This window comes from Marmota marmota, unplaced genomic scaffold (genome assembly GCF_001458135.2).
Source record: "Marmota marmota marmota unplaced genomic scaffold, marMar, whole genome shotgun sequence".
NCBI lineage: Eukaryota > Metazoa > Chordata > Mammalia > Rodentia > Sciuridae > Marmota > Marmota marmota.
The window spans coordinates 3,626,291-3,644,802 of record NW_026000022.1 but is presented as its reverse complement, the minus strand read 5'-3'; the positions used below and the strand labels follow the sequence as shown (position 1 = coordinate 3,644,802).

Below are 18,512 nucleotides of genomic sequence, written 5' to 3'. Positions count from 1 at the left end.
TATGGTTGGTTATATACCTGATATAAAAATGTTTATTCTTTTTAAATGAATTACTCTCGTTTATTAAAAATGTCATTCTTTTATTCACTTGTTCATGGTTTCCTCTGTTTTCTTGTAAATAGTTTCTCTAAGTCTTTATCATCTCTGGACCTGCTTCTATCATCTATATTTTCTATTGATTATTGTCACGTTTTCTTCCTCTTTGTGTGTCTTTGAATTATTTATTGTTATTGATCTTCATGAATTAAACAACCAAAATGAATGAAGTTTGCATTATTTTCTTGCTATGACTCTTTTTTTTTTTCTGTTAGATAGGCAGAGTGAGGGGCTGAATATCTCTGTTCACTAATAATGGAGCTAGGGTGTCTGGGATGCGGTGTTCTGGGTTACCAATAATGGGGGTGGGGGAGAACACTGCAGTTGTATTTATTATAGGCCTTTTCCTACAGCGGAACTTGCTTTCCTAAGTACCACAAGGATGACAGTCTTTGTGGCCTCCGATGCTGCCCAAGGCTTTAGCGATAATCCTGCAAGCCTGTGCAGCTGACAAAATCTCCATTGGATTCTCTTATCGCTATGATATCCCTTCTATTTATCCCAAACCCAAACAAATTCCTCATGGAATAAAATGGCTGATCATCTTTGCTCACCCTTGGAGATGTCTTTTTTGACTATGCTTTTTTTATGTATCTTTTTTTTTTTTTTTGGCTATTTCTCTTTATTTTCCCCTGCACTCTGATAACTTTAATTTTTAGTTAACTTAATTTTTGTAACTTATTAATTTTGTTTTTCTATAAGTTGACTTGACAGTACCTAATAAATCATGTACTAAACATAAAGTCCACTAATGACCCTGTGTTTTAATAATTGATTTAAAAGTTAATATTTATAATTCAGTTCATAGCTTGTCATTGCTATCCAATTCCTCTACTTTATTTTTATTTTTTTTTATTTAAAAGCAAAGCATATTTGCTCTCTTTCTGGAATGTAGTGCAGTGTTTTTACATTGAGTTAACATTCATTGATTTTATTAATTTGAAACCTCTGGGAAATATGAGTTTCTAAAATTGCAATGGTGGTTTTCAACTTTTATCTAGGAAAAACTGTACAGCTGAATTGCTCAGCTTTGATGAATGAAAACGACATAATTTATTGGAGCTTCTGGAAAGAAATGGACCAATTTAGTAATATACAGGAGGAAGGAAAGAAAACATGGTAAGCATTATGTGATATATAATATATCATAATACATATGATAGGAAAATCATGATATATATATATATATATATATCTTTTATATCATATATGTGTGTGTATATGATATAAAAGATGCAGAATTCCTAAGTGGTTGATGTAGTGTTTGGGGTTAGTTTAAATTACAACCAATGTATATATTTTAGCATTATGATCTCCATACCCTAGATTGATGAAATATGAAGAAATTTATTGCCAACATCTATGTTATAGAAACAAGGTCCATGGGGGTTTTTAGCATCACCTTGTCATAGTGGTTATTTTGGTCCTAGGTAGGTGGGATTGTACTTTTTTTCTTACAAAAGAGCAATTACCTAGGATTCATTGTTTTGGGATTTTGAAAAATGTGTTCAGTGCTTCATTTTTACCAATGTGCCAAAATCCCATACATACTGATACTCAAATAGTTTATGTCTTAGTCAGCTTTGTATCACCGTGACCAGAGACCTAGATGAGAACAATGTCGAGGAGGAAACTGCCGACTCCATAGGTCTGAGCCTGAGATGAGGCAGAACATCATGGCAGAGGGGTACAGCAAACAGAGAGAGAGAAAGCTCCACTTTCCACAGGCAAAACATCTATTCCAAAGGCACACCCCCAATGAACTGCCTTCTCTAGCCGTACCCTACCTGCCTGAGGCTTCCACCCAATTAATCCAAATCAGCTGGTTAATCTCCTGGTTAGGTTATACCTCTCATCATGTAATCATTTTACCTCTGAAAATTCTATCATTTTCTCACACATAAGCTTTTGTGGGATACCTCATACCTAAACCATAACAGTCTATTCTTACATTAAAGTATGGCCAGACTTACTACAACAAAACCTACTAAACAGATAGTTGTTTTAACCATCTGAATGACCCTGGACTATATTGTAATGATTAATTATTATATGAGTACACTCCTTGGGGCCCAGGGAGTGGTGATCTTACCTATCACTTAAGCTGTACTCTGATTTTTTTTCCTGAATTTTTATTTTTTTTAGCATATTCTTTGTCAGCCTCGTGACTGATCTGTAAGTTCTTAGCACTGCAAGATCTGGGTCTTCCAGAGCAGGCACATGGTTAGTGCCCAATACATGTAGAATTTAGCTGAATTAATTGCATGGCTTTCCTGCTGGTGTTTCATCCTCAGCAACCATCCTCCATTGAAGTTTTTACATTTCCTCCTTCTAATGATGCATTTCTAATATTTGGAGGGATAGTAGAACAACTCACCAGGCTACTTAGAATTGAAACGTAACCTACAAGAGCAGAAGGTCTTAGAGTAGTCTGCACAAGCTTTAAATGTCATCCCTTGTGGCTTCCCAAAGCCTTTTGTGTCTCACTTATGGATTTTCCATAGGTTGGAGATAGATAGTATTTCTGGATGGGTGAACTCTGTACTGAATTGTGTTCTAAGATGTATTTGAGACAGTCAGAGGCTTCAGTGGGGCTCCATGTCCCAGGACCCACACAAGACTGTGCTGCCTAACATGCCCTCAGAGCATGGAGGAAGTGAACATTGTCATGAGTGTTTGCATCACATCAGTGAAAGGAAAGCTTGGACCATTTGAGGAAGAGGAAGACAGCTTGCTACCAGTGGTTGTCTCAAGTCATTTTCTGATGTATCTGAACAGCTTAGCTGATATTTCTCTTGTGCCCATGGTATCTGAGAATAGTGATTGAATACTCTGGATATGAATCTGTATCGTGCACAACAGTTTACAGTTGCTCTGGTTTGTATATTATTTGTGTTCAGAACTCCTGCAAAAGTTTAATTCCCAGTCTTGTTAATGATATTGATAGGGAAGACAGTTAAACCAACAGTAGTATTTTGAAGTAACATGTTTTCAAAGCAATTAGATTAGAGTAAGTCATTACAGTGGAGTCCCCATGACTGAATTTCGGTGGCTTTATAAGGAGAAGAGAGGAATACACGTGGAAATGCACACATGATCCCTAAGATAAAGGGATCATGTGTGACAAAGCTCAGGGGTTTCCTTTCTAGAACCTGGGCCATACTGTTTGGACTTTTAGAGTTCCAAAGCTATGGGCTAAATATCTTATTTCCTTTATAAATTTACCTGTTCCAGGTATTTCGTTATAGTAATAAAAGCTACCCAATACAATTGCCTTGTCAGATTGAGTGGAAAACACTTTGTGGGAAGAAGGAGAGAAATAGGAAAAATAATTGATAATCAGTATATTTTCTTGTATTTTCAACTTTGCATCATTATCTTCCTGGCATTTAAATTCTAGATTCTTGATAACATCATTCCAGCTGGTCTCAGGAGGACTGTTTCTGTTGATTATGAGGCTCCACGGAGAGCAGGAGGCTTATTGTAGCTCATGCTTTAAGAGTATCCACCAGAATGAGAAGATTTGATATAGTCAATGTAGTACCTGCCTTTGAATATGAATTCCCTCTCCTGGGTAAAATTTGCTGATTATGAATAAAGCCTCTTGCTAAATCATTTTCTTCTTACAGGATCTCAGAAGGCAAATCTTATGCTTCAACAATACTGAGAATTGAGAAAGTTAAGGAAAACAATCTAAATTTTTCATATAATTGCACTGTGGTCAATCAGGAAAAAACAGACACCAGTACGTTCATCTTGTTGAGAAAAGGTATGTTTGGAAGCTTGTGGAAACAGCACACAGCTGCTGAGTCAGACACTCCTTTTTTTTTTTTTTTTTTTTAAATAGTAGAACCAGGCTTCTGAGAGGTGACAAGATTCATCTTACGTCCCAGGCATTCAGTAGCAGGATTAGTGCTCAGCCCTTGCTGGGATTCTCTGTGTCGTGATCCCAAGCAGAATGAAAACACAGAGTTTACACCTTTGCTCTCACAGTCATATTCCAAACCACAGAGACCAGGTAGACAGAGCAGGGAGGCAGGTAAAGCTAGGGCATGCAGATGCTGATAGGTCTCGGCAGGGGGGCAGTCAGATCAGCCTTTGCACACCCAATCCTTCACATCCATGACAACCAGAGAAGAGCTTGCAGATCAGTGTGGAAGGAGCCCATTGCACATCAGGCATAATTGCTTCCTCCAGCCTCCTGTAGCAGGGTCCTGGGCTCAGCTGGCCCTTGGGGGTGGTCGCTAATTCAGAAAGCTTAACTGAGGCCTCCTTCCTGGCCATCTCCAGGACATAGCAAGTGGGCAGTTGATGGTCCTCATCTGTGGGATTCTTAGCATTTTCAGTACCCACCTGATGCAATACTCCAGGGTCGTCCATTCCATCATCTACCAACACAGCAGAACTCAGGGCCTTTGGTCCAGTGACTGCTCAGGTGCAGCTGTAGCTTGAGCCAGAAATCTTCTCATTCTATTTGTCATAACTTCCTGCTCATTCCCCATCTCCTTGGATATGTAAGGAAAGGTCAGGATCTGAGAGACGGAGAGGAAGACAGACAGAGACAGGCAGACAGACATGGAGAGATGGAGACAGAGAGAGACAGAAACACAGAGAGACAGAAATGGGAGAGCGACACAGGGAGCTAGGGAGGAACACACAGAGGACAGGAGAGACACACACGCACAGAGAAAGAAGCAGAGACCAAAGACACAGAAATGACTGCCTTGGTTTTTGCAAGAAGCAGAAGGGAGAGGCAGAGAGAACCAAGGGTCAGGACCCTCTGTGCTGCCCCAGGGTCCGTTTGCATCTCCCCAAGCACCCTGTTGGGAAGCCCTTGTTCTCCCACATGCAGTCAGAGCAGAAGCTCACATTCATTACATGCTGATTCTGTGACAGACTTGGTGCTCAGCCCTTTCTATGATTTCACCCCATCTCAACAACAAGCTTTTATAATTGAAGAAACTTACTCAAGGTCACATAGCAAGTAAAGGTATTAAAACCCAGAACTGATTGACTCTGGAATTGGTGCTTTTCTTCACATTGACAGGTCCCTTCCCTTGCAGGTACCTCTGCCATGTTCATGCACTTGCAAGGCAGAAGCTTTCAAATCTGCTTCTCCTGGTTGACACGCAGACTTGCCTGCATTCCTGGCTGCCTGCTGGCCACCAGCCACCTCCACCCTCCGTGCAGAACTGTCCTTCTTCCTCCTTCCTCCTGCCCTGATCAATTCTCCCTATGTTGAGCTCAAAAATACAGGCTGGGGAATTAGGGCCTCCCAACCCACCCTTTCCCCTGGAGGAAAGTTGTGGACCTGGGTGCATGTGTTTGTATATGTGTCTGTCACAGTCTTGACTATGTAGACACTTCAAAGGTTTAGGAATTCCAGGGCCTGACTTTATTCAGATACACTTACTAAATAACTTTAGTTGCTTACTTGCATCCTAAAAGTTAATTTTACTAGAAAGGTCATCACTGAATATTGTGCTGCTTAAGATGGCAAACACTTTAAACATGTTTGTATTCTGTGAATTAGAATCTACTCTGAGAAAATTAGAATAATCAGAAATATGGATAAACATGTCTACCTATGGCTATCACCACATTGTGGGATGGTTGTTAAAATTAATTTACTCTTTGTACTCCTCTGCATTATCTCATACAATGAGCCCAAACTGAGTACTCTAGGAAATGTAATTTTTTTCGCCAAAGGCAGTTTTCTAATGAAATTTTGCTCAAATTTTGAGGACTTTGTGCCAGGCACTGTTTTAACTACTTTGTGTATAATATCTTCCCCAAAATAGCACCTGTAAGTAAAGCAATAACTTTATTTATTAGTTTATTTTTAAAGATGAAAATACTAAGATTGAAGAGTCTCTATGATTTTGCCTCTGATACGAACTAATTGATGGAGCCAAGGCTGCAAACACAGATAATCTCAGTCTTGGGTTCTGTCAAAACCTTGCATTTCCATTTTCCATTTTCTGCTTACCAAAAGGTTTTTTAGTTTCAGTTTTAGTCAGCATTTTTGTCACTGTGACATGATCAGAATAATTGTAGAGGAGGAAAAGTTTATTTGGGGGCTCATGATTTCAGAGGTCTTGATTCATAAACTGCTGGCTCCATTTCTTAGGGCTCAAGGTGATGCTGGACATCATGGTGGAGGAGTATGGCAGAGGGAAGCAGCTCACGTGAAGATCAGAAATCAGAGAGAGAGACTCCATTGGCCAGATACAAAATATATACCCCAAAGACATGCCACCAAAGACCCACCTTCTCCACCCACACCATACCTGCCTTCAGGCACCACCCAGTTAATCCCATGAGGGTATCAATTCACTGATTGGGTTAAGACCCTCATAACCCAATTGTTTCTCCTCTAAACCTTCTTGCACTGTCTCACACACGAACTTTTGGGGGATACCTCACATCTAAACCATAACACCAACTGAGATTTCTATTTGAGTCCTTTGTATTTCACCCTAGTTTATCATTGTCCCAGAAATCTGAATTCTCCAGGTGCAGAGTATGTTATAATGTTTTCAGTTCAGGTTTCTGGATATTCTTATACATATTTCAATTCTTTAGAAATTTGAATAGATGAGTACTGCAGACTAACAGCAGGCATTTGAGTTGTTTGATGGAATGTGGGTGAACTTGGGTGGATACCCGAATTAGTGAGAAAGGCAGAAACTGACAACCACAATGTGATGGTGGAAGATGCTGGTGATATTTCTTGGATTAATTATTTTCTTTTTCTCTTTCTTTTGTAGCAAGCAAAGATGACATCCCAGGCGACATCTTCACTGGAGGAATGATTGTAGCAATTTTGATCTCGGTGGTGGTAGTGTGCCTAGTGATTATGGGTATCATCTATAGAGTTGACTTGGCTCTATTTTATAGAAAATTAATGAGAAGAGATGAAACACTAAAAGGTAACAACTGTCATAACGCTGAGACTTCTTATTTCATGATGAAGTTAGTAAACCCAATAGGGAAACATTGACATTCATCTTATTTGGATTGTACTGTTGATTTAATTTTTAGGAGAGTTTTTCCATGAAAAAGTTACCCCACATGTACCCTCCATCATTGCATGTTATCATGTGACCATTGCTTGTGCTTGTATGTTTGCAAAAATTGTTCTTTAATTGTTTCACGTATGTATGTCCTGTCCTGCATGTGACACTTGAGTCCAGGAACTGCACATATGGATGCCTTTGTTGACATACCACTTACTGATCTCACCCAGTGCATATACTCAATAAAGCTTGCTTATATGGAATTGCATTGTTATGTTTTATTATTTTGAACTGGAATAGGAGGCTGTATAATGTACCTGTAAGAATGCGAAACTAGAAGCCAAATTATCTGGGTTCTTGTCTCCTAAATCTACCAGTCTTACCTGCTATTATGTCTACCTGGGGACTCTAAAACTAAGTTTCCCTGTATTTAAAAGGAGTTAAAGTCCTTACAATTACTGAGCTTTAAAAAATCAAGCTAATAGATTTCACTGGCTTTTGTTTATAGATATATTTGTCTGACTGTAGGAAAAAAAAAAAAACCCTTCATGTATTTCAAACACTAAAATTCTAAGAAATTACACAATTGGGCATCCCCTGCCCACCCCTGTCCCATGTCTGTGATTCCCACTCTGCCCCACTGATACACACCCAATTGAATATTAACATGGATTCTTGTTTCACTCCCCCTTTTACAAAAAACAAATCTTGGTTTATTGTGCGTACTATTGTAATCTGCTTTATTATTCCTTAGGTATTCCTCCATATCACTTTATATATATGTCCCTTATTTCTAAGTGCTGTTCAGTGTATTATGTCTGTGGAAGTCCCCATGTTTATTTGACAGGTATTTGGGTTGTTTCCAATTGTCTGTTACTACAGAAATTCTGTGAGGAATGGCTTTCTACATGTGCAGTGATTGGAAGGAAAAAATTCCCCAAAGTGATATTTCTGGCAATACAAAAGGAAGACACAGCTGTTATTTTGGTAGATATTGTAACTTTGCCCTCCATACCACTGTTATTACCACTTTCAAAGAATGAGAGTACATTTTTTTTTTCCCATAGCCTCACATACCACCACCTTTTGGATTTTTACTAATCTGATAGGTTACTTGTGTCCCTGTGGCATAGTTTTAATTTCCATTGCATTTATTATGCAAGAGCAGGAGCAATTTCTTCATTTGTTTAAGACTTCTTTGTGTTTTCATTTACAATATACCTACTCATATCATTTGTTTCTTCTTCCATTGGGCTGATAGCTTTTTTTTTTTAATTGGCTCACTGTTCTGGGAGCTTTTTATTTGCCTATTCTCTATAATAAGAAATGTAAATATTCCCATATTGTCATGTGTCTTTTGACTTTGCTTATTTGGTGTGCTATATGGAAGACTCTACTATATCTTTTTGGTCTCTGGATTTGGGGTTTAAAGTACAAAGGGCCTTCTACCTACGGACCCTAGGTAAAGGAATTTTTTATATTGGATCCTTTGAGATTTTTATCAATTTCTTTGTCTCACTTAGGACTTTTAGTCTGACGACATAAAACTAGCAAAGTCAGCCTGCATGTGTGTTTGATTTTGCTATGAGGCGAGAGGCCGCAGCAAACTGGGAGGTCTGTGTTTGGTATTTCCTGCACTGTCATGGCTAGAATCAATTGGTATTTATCCTAGAAAAGGCATTAATAACTCTTTGTCTTTCTGATTTTTATCTAGGATTTTTTTTCTTTCCAGTGTATTTGATATGATTTACAGACTTTCTTTTTTTTGTTCATAATTTTAACTCTCCACACGGCACTATACAGAGACATTTAGAGATGTGTTCTAAACCACTTCTACTCAAAGTGTGGTCTGTCAGCAGATGCAGTCCATGAAAAGGGCAGAAATGGAGTTTAAAGGATAAAAATAAAAACTTTTATACCAGTTTAATATTGCTGTTATATCCAAGAGTGTGTTTAATATTGGTTTCTGAAAGGTTGGAAATGAAATCAACTAATCAACAACAACAACAAAAACAATTTTAATTAAAACATGCTTTTAACCACACATAGTTTAAGAGGCATTGATATAACTAACTCCTTGTTTTTTTCAAATATCCACTCACATGATGATTTCCTTTATTCAGAATAAAAAAAAAACATCGTTAGCTTTCACATTTCTTTTTTTTTAAAATTTTGTTGTTGTTGTTGTTGCACATGGACACAATGCCTTTATTTTGTTTATTTATTTTTATGTGGTGCTGAGGTTTGAACCCAGTGCCTCACACATGCTAGGCAAGTGCTCTACCACTGAGCCATAACTCCAGCCCAACACAATGCCTTTTATTTATTTATTTTTTTATGTGGTGCTGAGAATCGAAGAACCCAGGTCGCGCCCTTGCTAGGCCAGCGTGCTCTACCACTGAGCCACAATCCCAGCCCTACATTTCTTATCTTGAGCTCTTTGTCAAATTTTAAAGCTGTTAAATCTTTCATTACCTGGATTTACAATAAATTGTAACATAGATTTGCAGATTTATATTACAAGAAGAGAGTTGTTTGAAAAAAGAAAAATTGAAAGCAATTTATAGTTGAAAAACTGATTCTTCATAGGTAAGAGCAACACTGAAATAGAAATCCATCTTTGACTAAATTGTCTTCCCAGTTTATTATGATCAGTAATAAACTGAATGTAAAACAATCACCATTAGTAATTCCTACAATCAGTAGTAAACGGTGCTTAGTTATATAATGCCTATTTTCATCAATGACAATACTAATGGAAGCACTGGCTCTTAACTAATAAATAAACATATGGTACAGCAATCTAGGATAATCATCCAGGTGAACTATTTACTAATTAAACTAATAACCACTTTTATTTTTAACATCATTTCCTATTTTTAATATGCATGCAACTCTGCAATCTTTATAAAATTCTCTATCTTTCATATGCATGAAATTCTGTAAAGCAATTGCTTTACATCAACAACAGGTTCTGAGTTGAGCTGTTTATCCAAAATGAAATAGACAGGATGGAGCCAATTTTTGCCAGTGGAAAGTGTTGTTTTGTGAGCTTGATGCTATTGAGGATTTTGGACAGGGCTGGTGGTCTTAAATGCTGTGACCCGACAAATGACATGGATCGAGAATGATTTCATCCCATAATATTTTTTCCATATTTTTTATTGGTGAATTATACATAATGATGGGATTTGTTGTTACATACTTGTACATTCACATGATATAACAATGTAATTTGGGTTTTATTTTAACAGAAGATTCAAATTTATTACATTTATCAAATTTTATTAATAAATTTTCATGGCAATTATTAATAATTAAATAAAGATTAATAATAATATAATAATTCCATAATAGTATGATAAATAATCAATAAATTGTTAATAAAAAATTAATCGATAAATTTATTAAAGCCAGTCATAGATTCATTGATCCTGATAATAAGCCAGGCATAAATCTCAGCCGCTACCCAGTTTTCATGAGATAGAGATAGAACACTCCCCTATCACGTGCCTTCTTTCCTTGCCCATCCCCAGTAGCCTTAGTTGCATTATTTAGGATCGGACCCAAAATGTCGCCTTTCATAAAGCTGGTCCATTGGGATCCCTCTTCATTCTCTGACCAGGTTACTTTGTCTTTCTGTTTTACTTTGTTTTTCATCTGCTAATGAGTGGATTGTGACTTTCCCCAAGTTGTTGCACTTGTCTCCTTTGTCTCCTCAAGTTGATCAGATCAAGCTGAAGAGAAAACTGCGTAATTGTTCAGCTATCCAGTAAGGAGAATGACCTTTGTTATGTAGGTAACGCGTTGCCTGCCAAATCTGTCTGTTGGCCATCTGAAAACTGCTCCCGGAGCAAGAGTTCAGTAGGGGCAGCTGTTGGGACCACTGAAAACCTTTCAATGGGTCAGAAGTTTTCCTTTTGACACCTGACTTGCTGTAATATTTTAAATCATCAGTGTGTGTTCTGCTAGCATACTGTCTCAATCACCTCTATGGTTTCTCTTCCTGGTGCAGTGAACAGAGACTCAGCATTGACTCCATCTTTCTTTTTAGGGAGTCCTTTGGTGGGTAGAGATTAGGATACTGGTAGAATTGAATGATGTGAGTCAAGGTGAGATTCGCTTTCACTTCTGGAAGGAGGGCACGTTCCTGCTCCTTGGCCTTCTCTTGTCTTTAAATCCCTCTATGGCCCTGATTGATGGCTTATATTTCTTTCCAGCTCTCGGTGATATCAGCGTGAGTCTTAAAAGTAGATTTTTACAAAGACATTTGATTCAATGTCTGGTTAGCGACTGAGGTTTGGCAATGCTATTTTTAACTTTCCTTTTTTAATGATTCTATACTCACTAATTATGACTTTAGATCAACTTTTACTTAAAACAACTTTGATTTACATATTAATTCAAAGAGTTAATTTTATCTCCTAGATGGAAAAACGTATGATGCTTTTGTGTCTTACCTAAAAGATGGTTGCTCGGAGAATGCAGAAGAGTACACTTTCGCTGTGGAGACTTTGCCCAGGGTGTTGGAAAAACATTTTGGGTACAAGTTATGCATATTTGAGAGGGATGTGGTACCTGGAGGAGGTAAGAAAGGGGATGCCCAAACAGAAAACTAGTAGAGATACTCTTTTTCAAAAGTTGAGTCAGCCAGTTATATAGATAGATGGCTCTCCCTTTTTCCTTAAAAATAAATGAGCAAGGTTCTTTAGAACAGAAATAACCAGACCCGTCAATATTTGGTTCTTAGCTAACCAGATTAATGTGGTTAACCAATACCTTACTATCTCACAGTGAAAAAACAAACTATTGTATTGCCTGCCAATCTACTCTTTCTTGGGCTATATTTGTTCTGCCTCATGGTTCTGCAAAGTTCTGAGAGAAGGGTTGGACATTTTATTTTCAGAGACAAGTTGAGAATTGTCATTATCTTGAGACATTGATCTAGAAACAACCCCCAGAAAGAACACTTATTCCTTGGAACCAGTTTCTAATTTAACCCTTGATGTTTGCACAATGATACGCAGGATAATTCTTACCAGGAATTGCTTGTTCTTTATGGCGTTGATGTTGGTGGGGAAATTAAAGTAGAAGATAGGGGAGTTAGGAAAGAATAGGGGAGTAAAGAATAAGTAAGAGGAGGTTTTGAGTGTTTTCCTAACAGATCATAGGGAATTCAATGTTTTTACTAATATGTAAATACAAACAGCCACAGCACACGTTTCAAGGCAAATTACAGTAAACTTTGGGTACAAGTTATGCATATTTGAGAGGGATGTGGTGCCTGGAGGAGGTAACAAAGGGGATTCCAGACAGAAACCTAGTAGAGATACTCTTTTTCAAAAGCTGATTCAGTCAACTTGCTCTTTACTGGCTTTGTGACTCTGGGGAATTTTCCTGACCATCCTGTGCTCTGGCTTAGTAAAATGGGAGTGATAACAATCCCTTCCTCATGGGGTCACGATGATGATTAAATGAGTTAATATGGGTAAAATTTTAAAAGAAGTAACAGAGTGAGAGCTGGGAAGGTGATCATTATTACTGCCCCTAGGTGGTTGTTTTCAATGGGCATATAAAAATCAAGAATGAATGGCTTATTTTAAAACAAGACTGTGCAAAATAGTTCTTTATTACATGCTCACCCTTTCCAGTCTGCTTCCATTAACAACATGCCTTGTGTTTTCAGCTGTTGTTGACGAAATCCATTCACTGATAGAGAAAAGCCGAAGACTGATCATTGTCCTCAGTAGAAGTTACATGTCCAATGAAGTCAGGTATGAACTTGAAAGTGAACTCCACGAAGCATTGGTGGAAAGAAAAATTAAGATAATCTTAATTGAATTTACACCTGCTAGTGAGTTCTCATTCTTGCCTCAGTCAGTCAACCTCTTGAAATCCCACAGAGTGCTGCAATGGAAGGCTGGTAAGTCTCTTTCCTATGACTCGAGATTCTGGAAAAATCTTCTTTATTTGATGCCTGCAAAAGCCACCAAGCCAAACAAAGGAGAATCAGAAGCCTTGCCTATTTTTTCAGCATATTGAGCTCCAGAAAAGCTGAGTATGGGAAAGAACTCCCGCTGTTCTGGGGAGCAGCATAGGAGCCTGCTCATAACAAAGGCTGTTGTTTAAAATAGACGACTCTTTGAACGTCCTGCTCACAGTTCGAAGATGAGATCTGTCATTTGGTCATTGGGGATAAGACCAAACATTGAGCTGTGGTCCTTCTGGAAAACCCTGGAATGCAAAAGAAATGGAGCTCTTCTTTCTTCCTCTTCTGAAACTGCTGGCAGCTGCTCACATGGATCAGCCGATTCAGCAAGTGTGAGGCTGGGAACCTTGCAAATCAACTTTTGCCTTACATAGAAGGTGCATCTTTAAGAGTTTTCAATGCTAACAATTAATTTGAACGAGAGGATTTTAAGGGTGCAAGGAGCTGTTTTCTATGAACCACTGGATGGTAGTCACTGGAATGCTGCCTTCACCCCCCAGCACTGGCCATCAATCTCTAAATGCATGGGACGTGGAAGGAAAGAGAGGCCTGATGATGTGCAGAGCAGGGAGGTGATGAGGGCCCCTGCTGCAAGAAGGGCCTGAACCTCAAGATATGCGTCCTGTGGCCCAGCCACAGTTGCGAGGAAACAGTTCTTGGAACTCCAGAGAGGCACTGCATGAACCTGGTTTATTCGAACCTGTTCGTAAGAACTTTTAAAAGAGAACCCCAAACAGAAGGACTTTTCACAAAATACCCAAATTTTAATTCATAGGATTCTCTGGGTCTTTTGCTCATAATGTCCTAAAACACTTGTTGATTGTATGTAAATGTTTATATCCAGGATGAGTGCCACTCATAAGATCACGGGATGCACTGAACCACAAGAAAAAAATAAAACATAGGTATTCACTTTTTTTTTTTTTAACAATTAAATTTTTTAAATGCCACTAGTATGGAAGAAGCATGGCATGATGGTGGAGGGTCTGGCTGTGTAATCCTGAGCCCCAATCTTGAGTTTGCTACTTAGTTCTGTGACCTCTGGAACTTTACCTAACTTCTCTGTGCCTCGTTTCCACATTGTAAAATTAGATTTTGTAATAGTTTTACCTACTTCTCAGGGTTACTGACTGAATAAAGTACTTCCAACTAACTATTCTTGGTGCAGACTTACCACTGAAGTGTTGCTATCACTATTATTGCTGTTACTGATTATTACTTATATCAGTTATTTAACAGTGGATCAAATAGAAGCCACAGAGCTGGAAGGGGAGGCAGATCTGGAGAAGGCGGCATCTGAATTTGAGGGCATTAGTAAATAGAAATATAAGGAGATGCATATTAATAGGGCAAAAGTTACCCCTCCGCTGGACATGTGTTACTTTTGGCCTTAGAAGTCCTACATCTGTTTCCCTAGAGGAACCCCAGTTCTGTGGGCCTTCCAATTGACCTCAGAAGTAATGCCTGTCCATGAAAATCACCTAGTGATAAGCTGGGCATGGTGGTGCACACCTGCAATCCCAGCGATATGGGAGCCTAAGGCACAAGGATTGAAAGTTCAAAGCCAGCCTCAGAAACTTCGTGAGACCCTAAGAAACATAGCAAGACCCTGTCTCAAAATAAAAAATAGAGAAAGGGCTGCAGATATGGCTCAGTGGTTAAGTGCCCGCAGGGGACTTAACTCAATAGTCTCCAGTACCAAAACTAAACAAAACCAAACCAAAAAACACTGATGACTCGGCCTTACAGAGCAAGACAAGACAGATATGTACGAAACTGTCAATTTGGGAGGTTGACTAGAACTTTACTGCAGTATGAATGTTCTGGAAAATTTAAAGAGTCTCTTTAAAACAGAAGATTTTGTTGAACATCCAAGACAAATGAGATTTCTTTGAGAGAGTGAGATGCAATTTTTTGGTGCTTATGATTCTGTGTGCTTGTTGACTGGCTAAAGCTGGTAAATGATTTTTTAAATGAATACTATGTTTTATATGTGAAAATATATAATCAAAAAACTTATATTTCTATTATAATGCATAGAATAATTTTGCTTTTCTCTTTTATTATGCATTCTTTAAAACACGTTAAGTGTATTTTGTATTAAATGTATTTCACATTAAATATGTGTATTCTATATAATAGATATGTGCTTTAAAGAACTTCAAATACAAAGTAATATGTTAATAAACATTTGGTCTCTGTCTTTATTTTTGAAGTGCCTTATGACTCTCTTTTCCACTTACTTGAAAATTGCAAACCCTCACTTTAAACAGATTCCCACCTGATTTTTTTTTTTTTTTGTACAAGGCATTGAACCCAGGGGTGCTAAACCACCAAGCCACATCCCCAGCCCTTTATTATTATTATTATTTATTTTGAGAAGGGCTTGCTAAGTTGATTAGGGCCTGGCTAAGTTCTGTGGCTGGCTTTGAACTTGAGATCCTCCTACCTCAACCTGAGCCACTGGGATTACAGCCAAGTACCACTGTGCCTGGTCCCACCTGTTTTAATAAGATATGGGACATTCAAAATGAGCTTCTACCCGCTCATATTTTAATGTGAAGTTACTTTGTGTCTACCTTTTTATTTATCTTCTATCCAGGAGCAAAAGAATTCCCTTTCCTCTCTCCCAAGTCCACATGATACTAAAACAAGGAGTTGAGAAGAGAAGAATCTCCAACCAGACACTGCCTCAAATGTGCTCTATAAAATAGGGAGGCTCCAACTCAGGGGTGCCCCAATGGGAAAGTGCATACAACAAGAGCCTGTGTGTCAGTTCTGTGAGCCCAGGAGCACTGAAGCTGGTGCAGGTCAGCTCCTAGGCCAGCTCTGACGTCCTGAGAAGTAGATTGGTTGCTCTGTGGGCAGGACAGGCACAGTGCTAAGGGTTCAAAATCATAAATGACTTGGAGCACAACAGACACTAGTATGGCAATATGTAAATCAATGGATGTGTAACTAAAACAAGGACTTTAAAATGATAGGTCTTCACATGCCAGTTAATGTGCATATTTTAAATTTTAAAAAGAATCCAACCAGGATCAATAAATAACTTTTTAGATATTTGAACATGTTTCTCTTCCATGATTTCAAATATCCTTAAACTGGAAAATCTGTTTCAGAGAATCAGAACAACTAACTCTCTGAATGTATAAAGAAATGCTTCATCTATGTCTATTATTCTATTGGAAAGTATTTATTAAATTTAGAGTCATAGTCCCTCAAAGCAGAGACCAACTTTATGACCCAAGTTTTCCAAACCCAGGAATCTGAGACATGGTATGACTGAGGCATTCAGGATGTGACTGCAGTCACAGAACAGCCTATCCTACCAGTCTGGAACAGGAAAATTCCCAGTTTTCTCTCTTTAAAATTGCACACATTACTTTTTTGACTTAGAATTGCTTTGCCTAGTCTGAGTATTTTTTTTTCTTTCTGTGATTTTTTTTCTACTTCTGTGAAGAAAGTCATTGGCATTTTGATGGGAGTTTATTGAATCTGTCTCATTTTTTTGTAATATGGTTATTATAACAATATCATTTCTGTCTATTCATGAACATGGGAGGTCTTTTCATCTTATGATGTTTTCTTCAATTGTGGAGCAAGTATTTTGCAGGCTGCAAGCACTTCTCTGGGGATGCACATCATACACGGAGAGCCTAGGGCAGGGTCCCACAGAGAGGAAGCAGGTTGCTTAGGACTGGCTCAGAGGATAAAAAGACAGTTAAGAGGAATGTGCTTATAGCCATTAAGGTCAGAGTGGAGGGCAATTAAGCCTTTAAGTTCTGTGTAAGATTAAAGTGCATGCTTATTGGAGCATGCTCATGTGGCATCTACTGCATTAGAGGGATTTTGGACCCTCAACAGGGACTATATCCATGTTTAGTAGCAGGATAGGTGGGTTAGGATTCCCAGAAAGCTATAGAAAGAATGTAGCTACCAACAGCTGTCTGAAGTGAGGACATTAGAAAAATCAGTGCCCCAAACCAAGTTGAATTATAGCTTTAAATACCCTGAGGAAATAACCTGTTACTCTGACTTGAAATGTAGCTACAAAGAAGGAAATACAGGATTAGGAGAAGCCGAATTTCTGAGCAAAAGCTTCTCTAAGAGTAGGATCTTTGAGCAATGGAGGTTCTTCAAAGAGTGGCCCAGCCACAAATCTAACAGGAAACAGCATGTGTGCTCTGTGGGCAGGAACTGGGGCCTTTCAACACCTCTGCATGTCACACTGATAGTCATCAGGGTCCCCGCTGGGAGTTTTGAGCCAACAGCTTTGTGTGTGAGGTTTCTCAAAACATGTTTTTCTCTCTTTCTGGTGTATCTTTTGAATGTACAAACACACAGGGAGCAACATACCTTGTTTATACAATTGCTACACAAATGAGGCAAATGCTTAGTAGTTAGTGGTGACTTCCATACTGAGCTTTAGGAGTCCTAGGGTTCTACAGATGCGTCTGGGGGACCATACTGGATGGAGGGATGGATTCCTGTGAATGTAGTTTAGTCGATTCAATATATTTAGATTTATTTATTTTATTTTGATTTTTAGGGATTGATACTTGAATTTTTATTTTGTTTTCTACCATTGCAAAAATGTTTACATTCTTTTAGGATCTCGCCTCTAAAATAAAGTATGTGCCTGGATGTTCACTTTCTATTCCCTTCCCATCACTTGTTGGCTCCTTCCCCTAAAGGCGAACATTTAAAAAAATCATGTTGGCTTAGCCTCCCCTATTTTAATATAAACATGCATGCATATTATATAAATATTCTCTCGTCTGTCATAGATAAATTGGAAATATTATATACAATTTTTCCACCTTGATTTTTCTTATTTGAATATATTTTGTGTTCACTTCATGATTGTATATGAAGTTACTCTTCATTCTTTTATACAGATACTTATACACCATTGTGTGGCTGTGCTATAATTGATTTAACGAGTCAGAAAGATTTCTAGTCTTTTGTTCTAACAACTTGTGTTTTAAAGTATAGTTTTATCAAGGGGGAGAAATTAATTACAGTAGATGGGGTAGAGAGAGAAGATTGGAGGGGAAGGGAGGGGAGGGGGGATAGTAGAGGATAGGAAAGGCAACAGAATACATCATACACTAGTATGGCAATATGTAAAACAGTGGATGTGTAACCGATGTGATTCTGCAATCTCTATACGGGGTAAAACTGGGAGTTCATAACCCACTTGAATCAAATGTATGAAATATGATATGTCAAGAACTATGTAATGTTTTGAACAACCAATAATAAAAATTAAAAAAAAAGAATTTTACAAGAACCCCATTTACCAAAAATAAATAAATAAAATAAAATAAACCAAAAAAGTATAGTTTTATGCATACATATTTTCTTTTTTTAAATTTTTATTGTTGGTTGTTCAAAACATTACA

The 18,512-nt window shown here is 38.1% G+C and overlaps 1 protein-coding gene across 4 annotated transcripts in view; it reads left to right on the top strand.

Annotated features, from left to right (window-relative positions):
• The window catches only part of Il18r1 (interleukin 18 receptor 1), a 38,176-nt gene extending 22,884 nt beyond the window's left edge, over positions 1-15,292 (top strand). For all 4 annotated transcript variants that reach the window (XM_048810483.1, XM_048810482.1, XM_015505001.2 and 1 more), the window contains 5 exons: positions 1,098-1,215; positions 3,726-3,865; positions 6,867-7,028; positions 11,544-11,702; positions 12,802-15,292. In XM_048810483.1, coding sequence (XP_048666440.1) covers positions 1,098-1,215; positions 3,726-3,865; positions 6,867-7,028; positions 11,544-11,702; positions 12,802-13,157 — 935 coding nt within the window. In that variant the 3' untranslated portion in view covers positions 13,158-15,292. The remainder of the gene's footprint in view (positions 1-1,097; positions 1,216-3,725; positions 3,866-6,866; positions 7,029-11,543; positions 11,703-12,801) is intronic.
• The last annotated feature ends 3,220 nt before the right edge of the window (positions 15,293-18,512 follow it).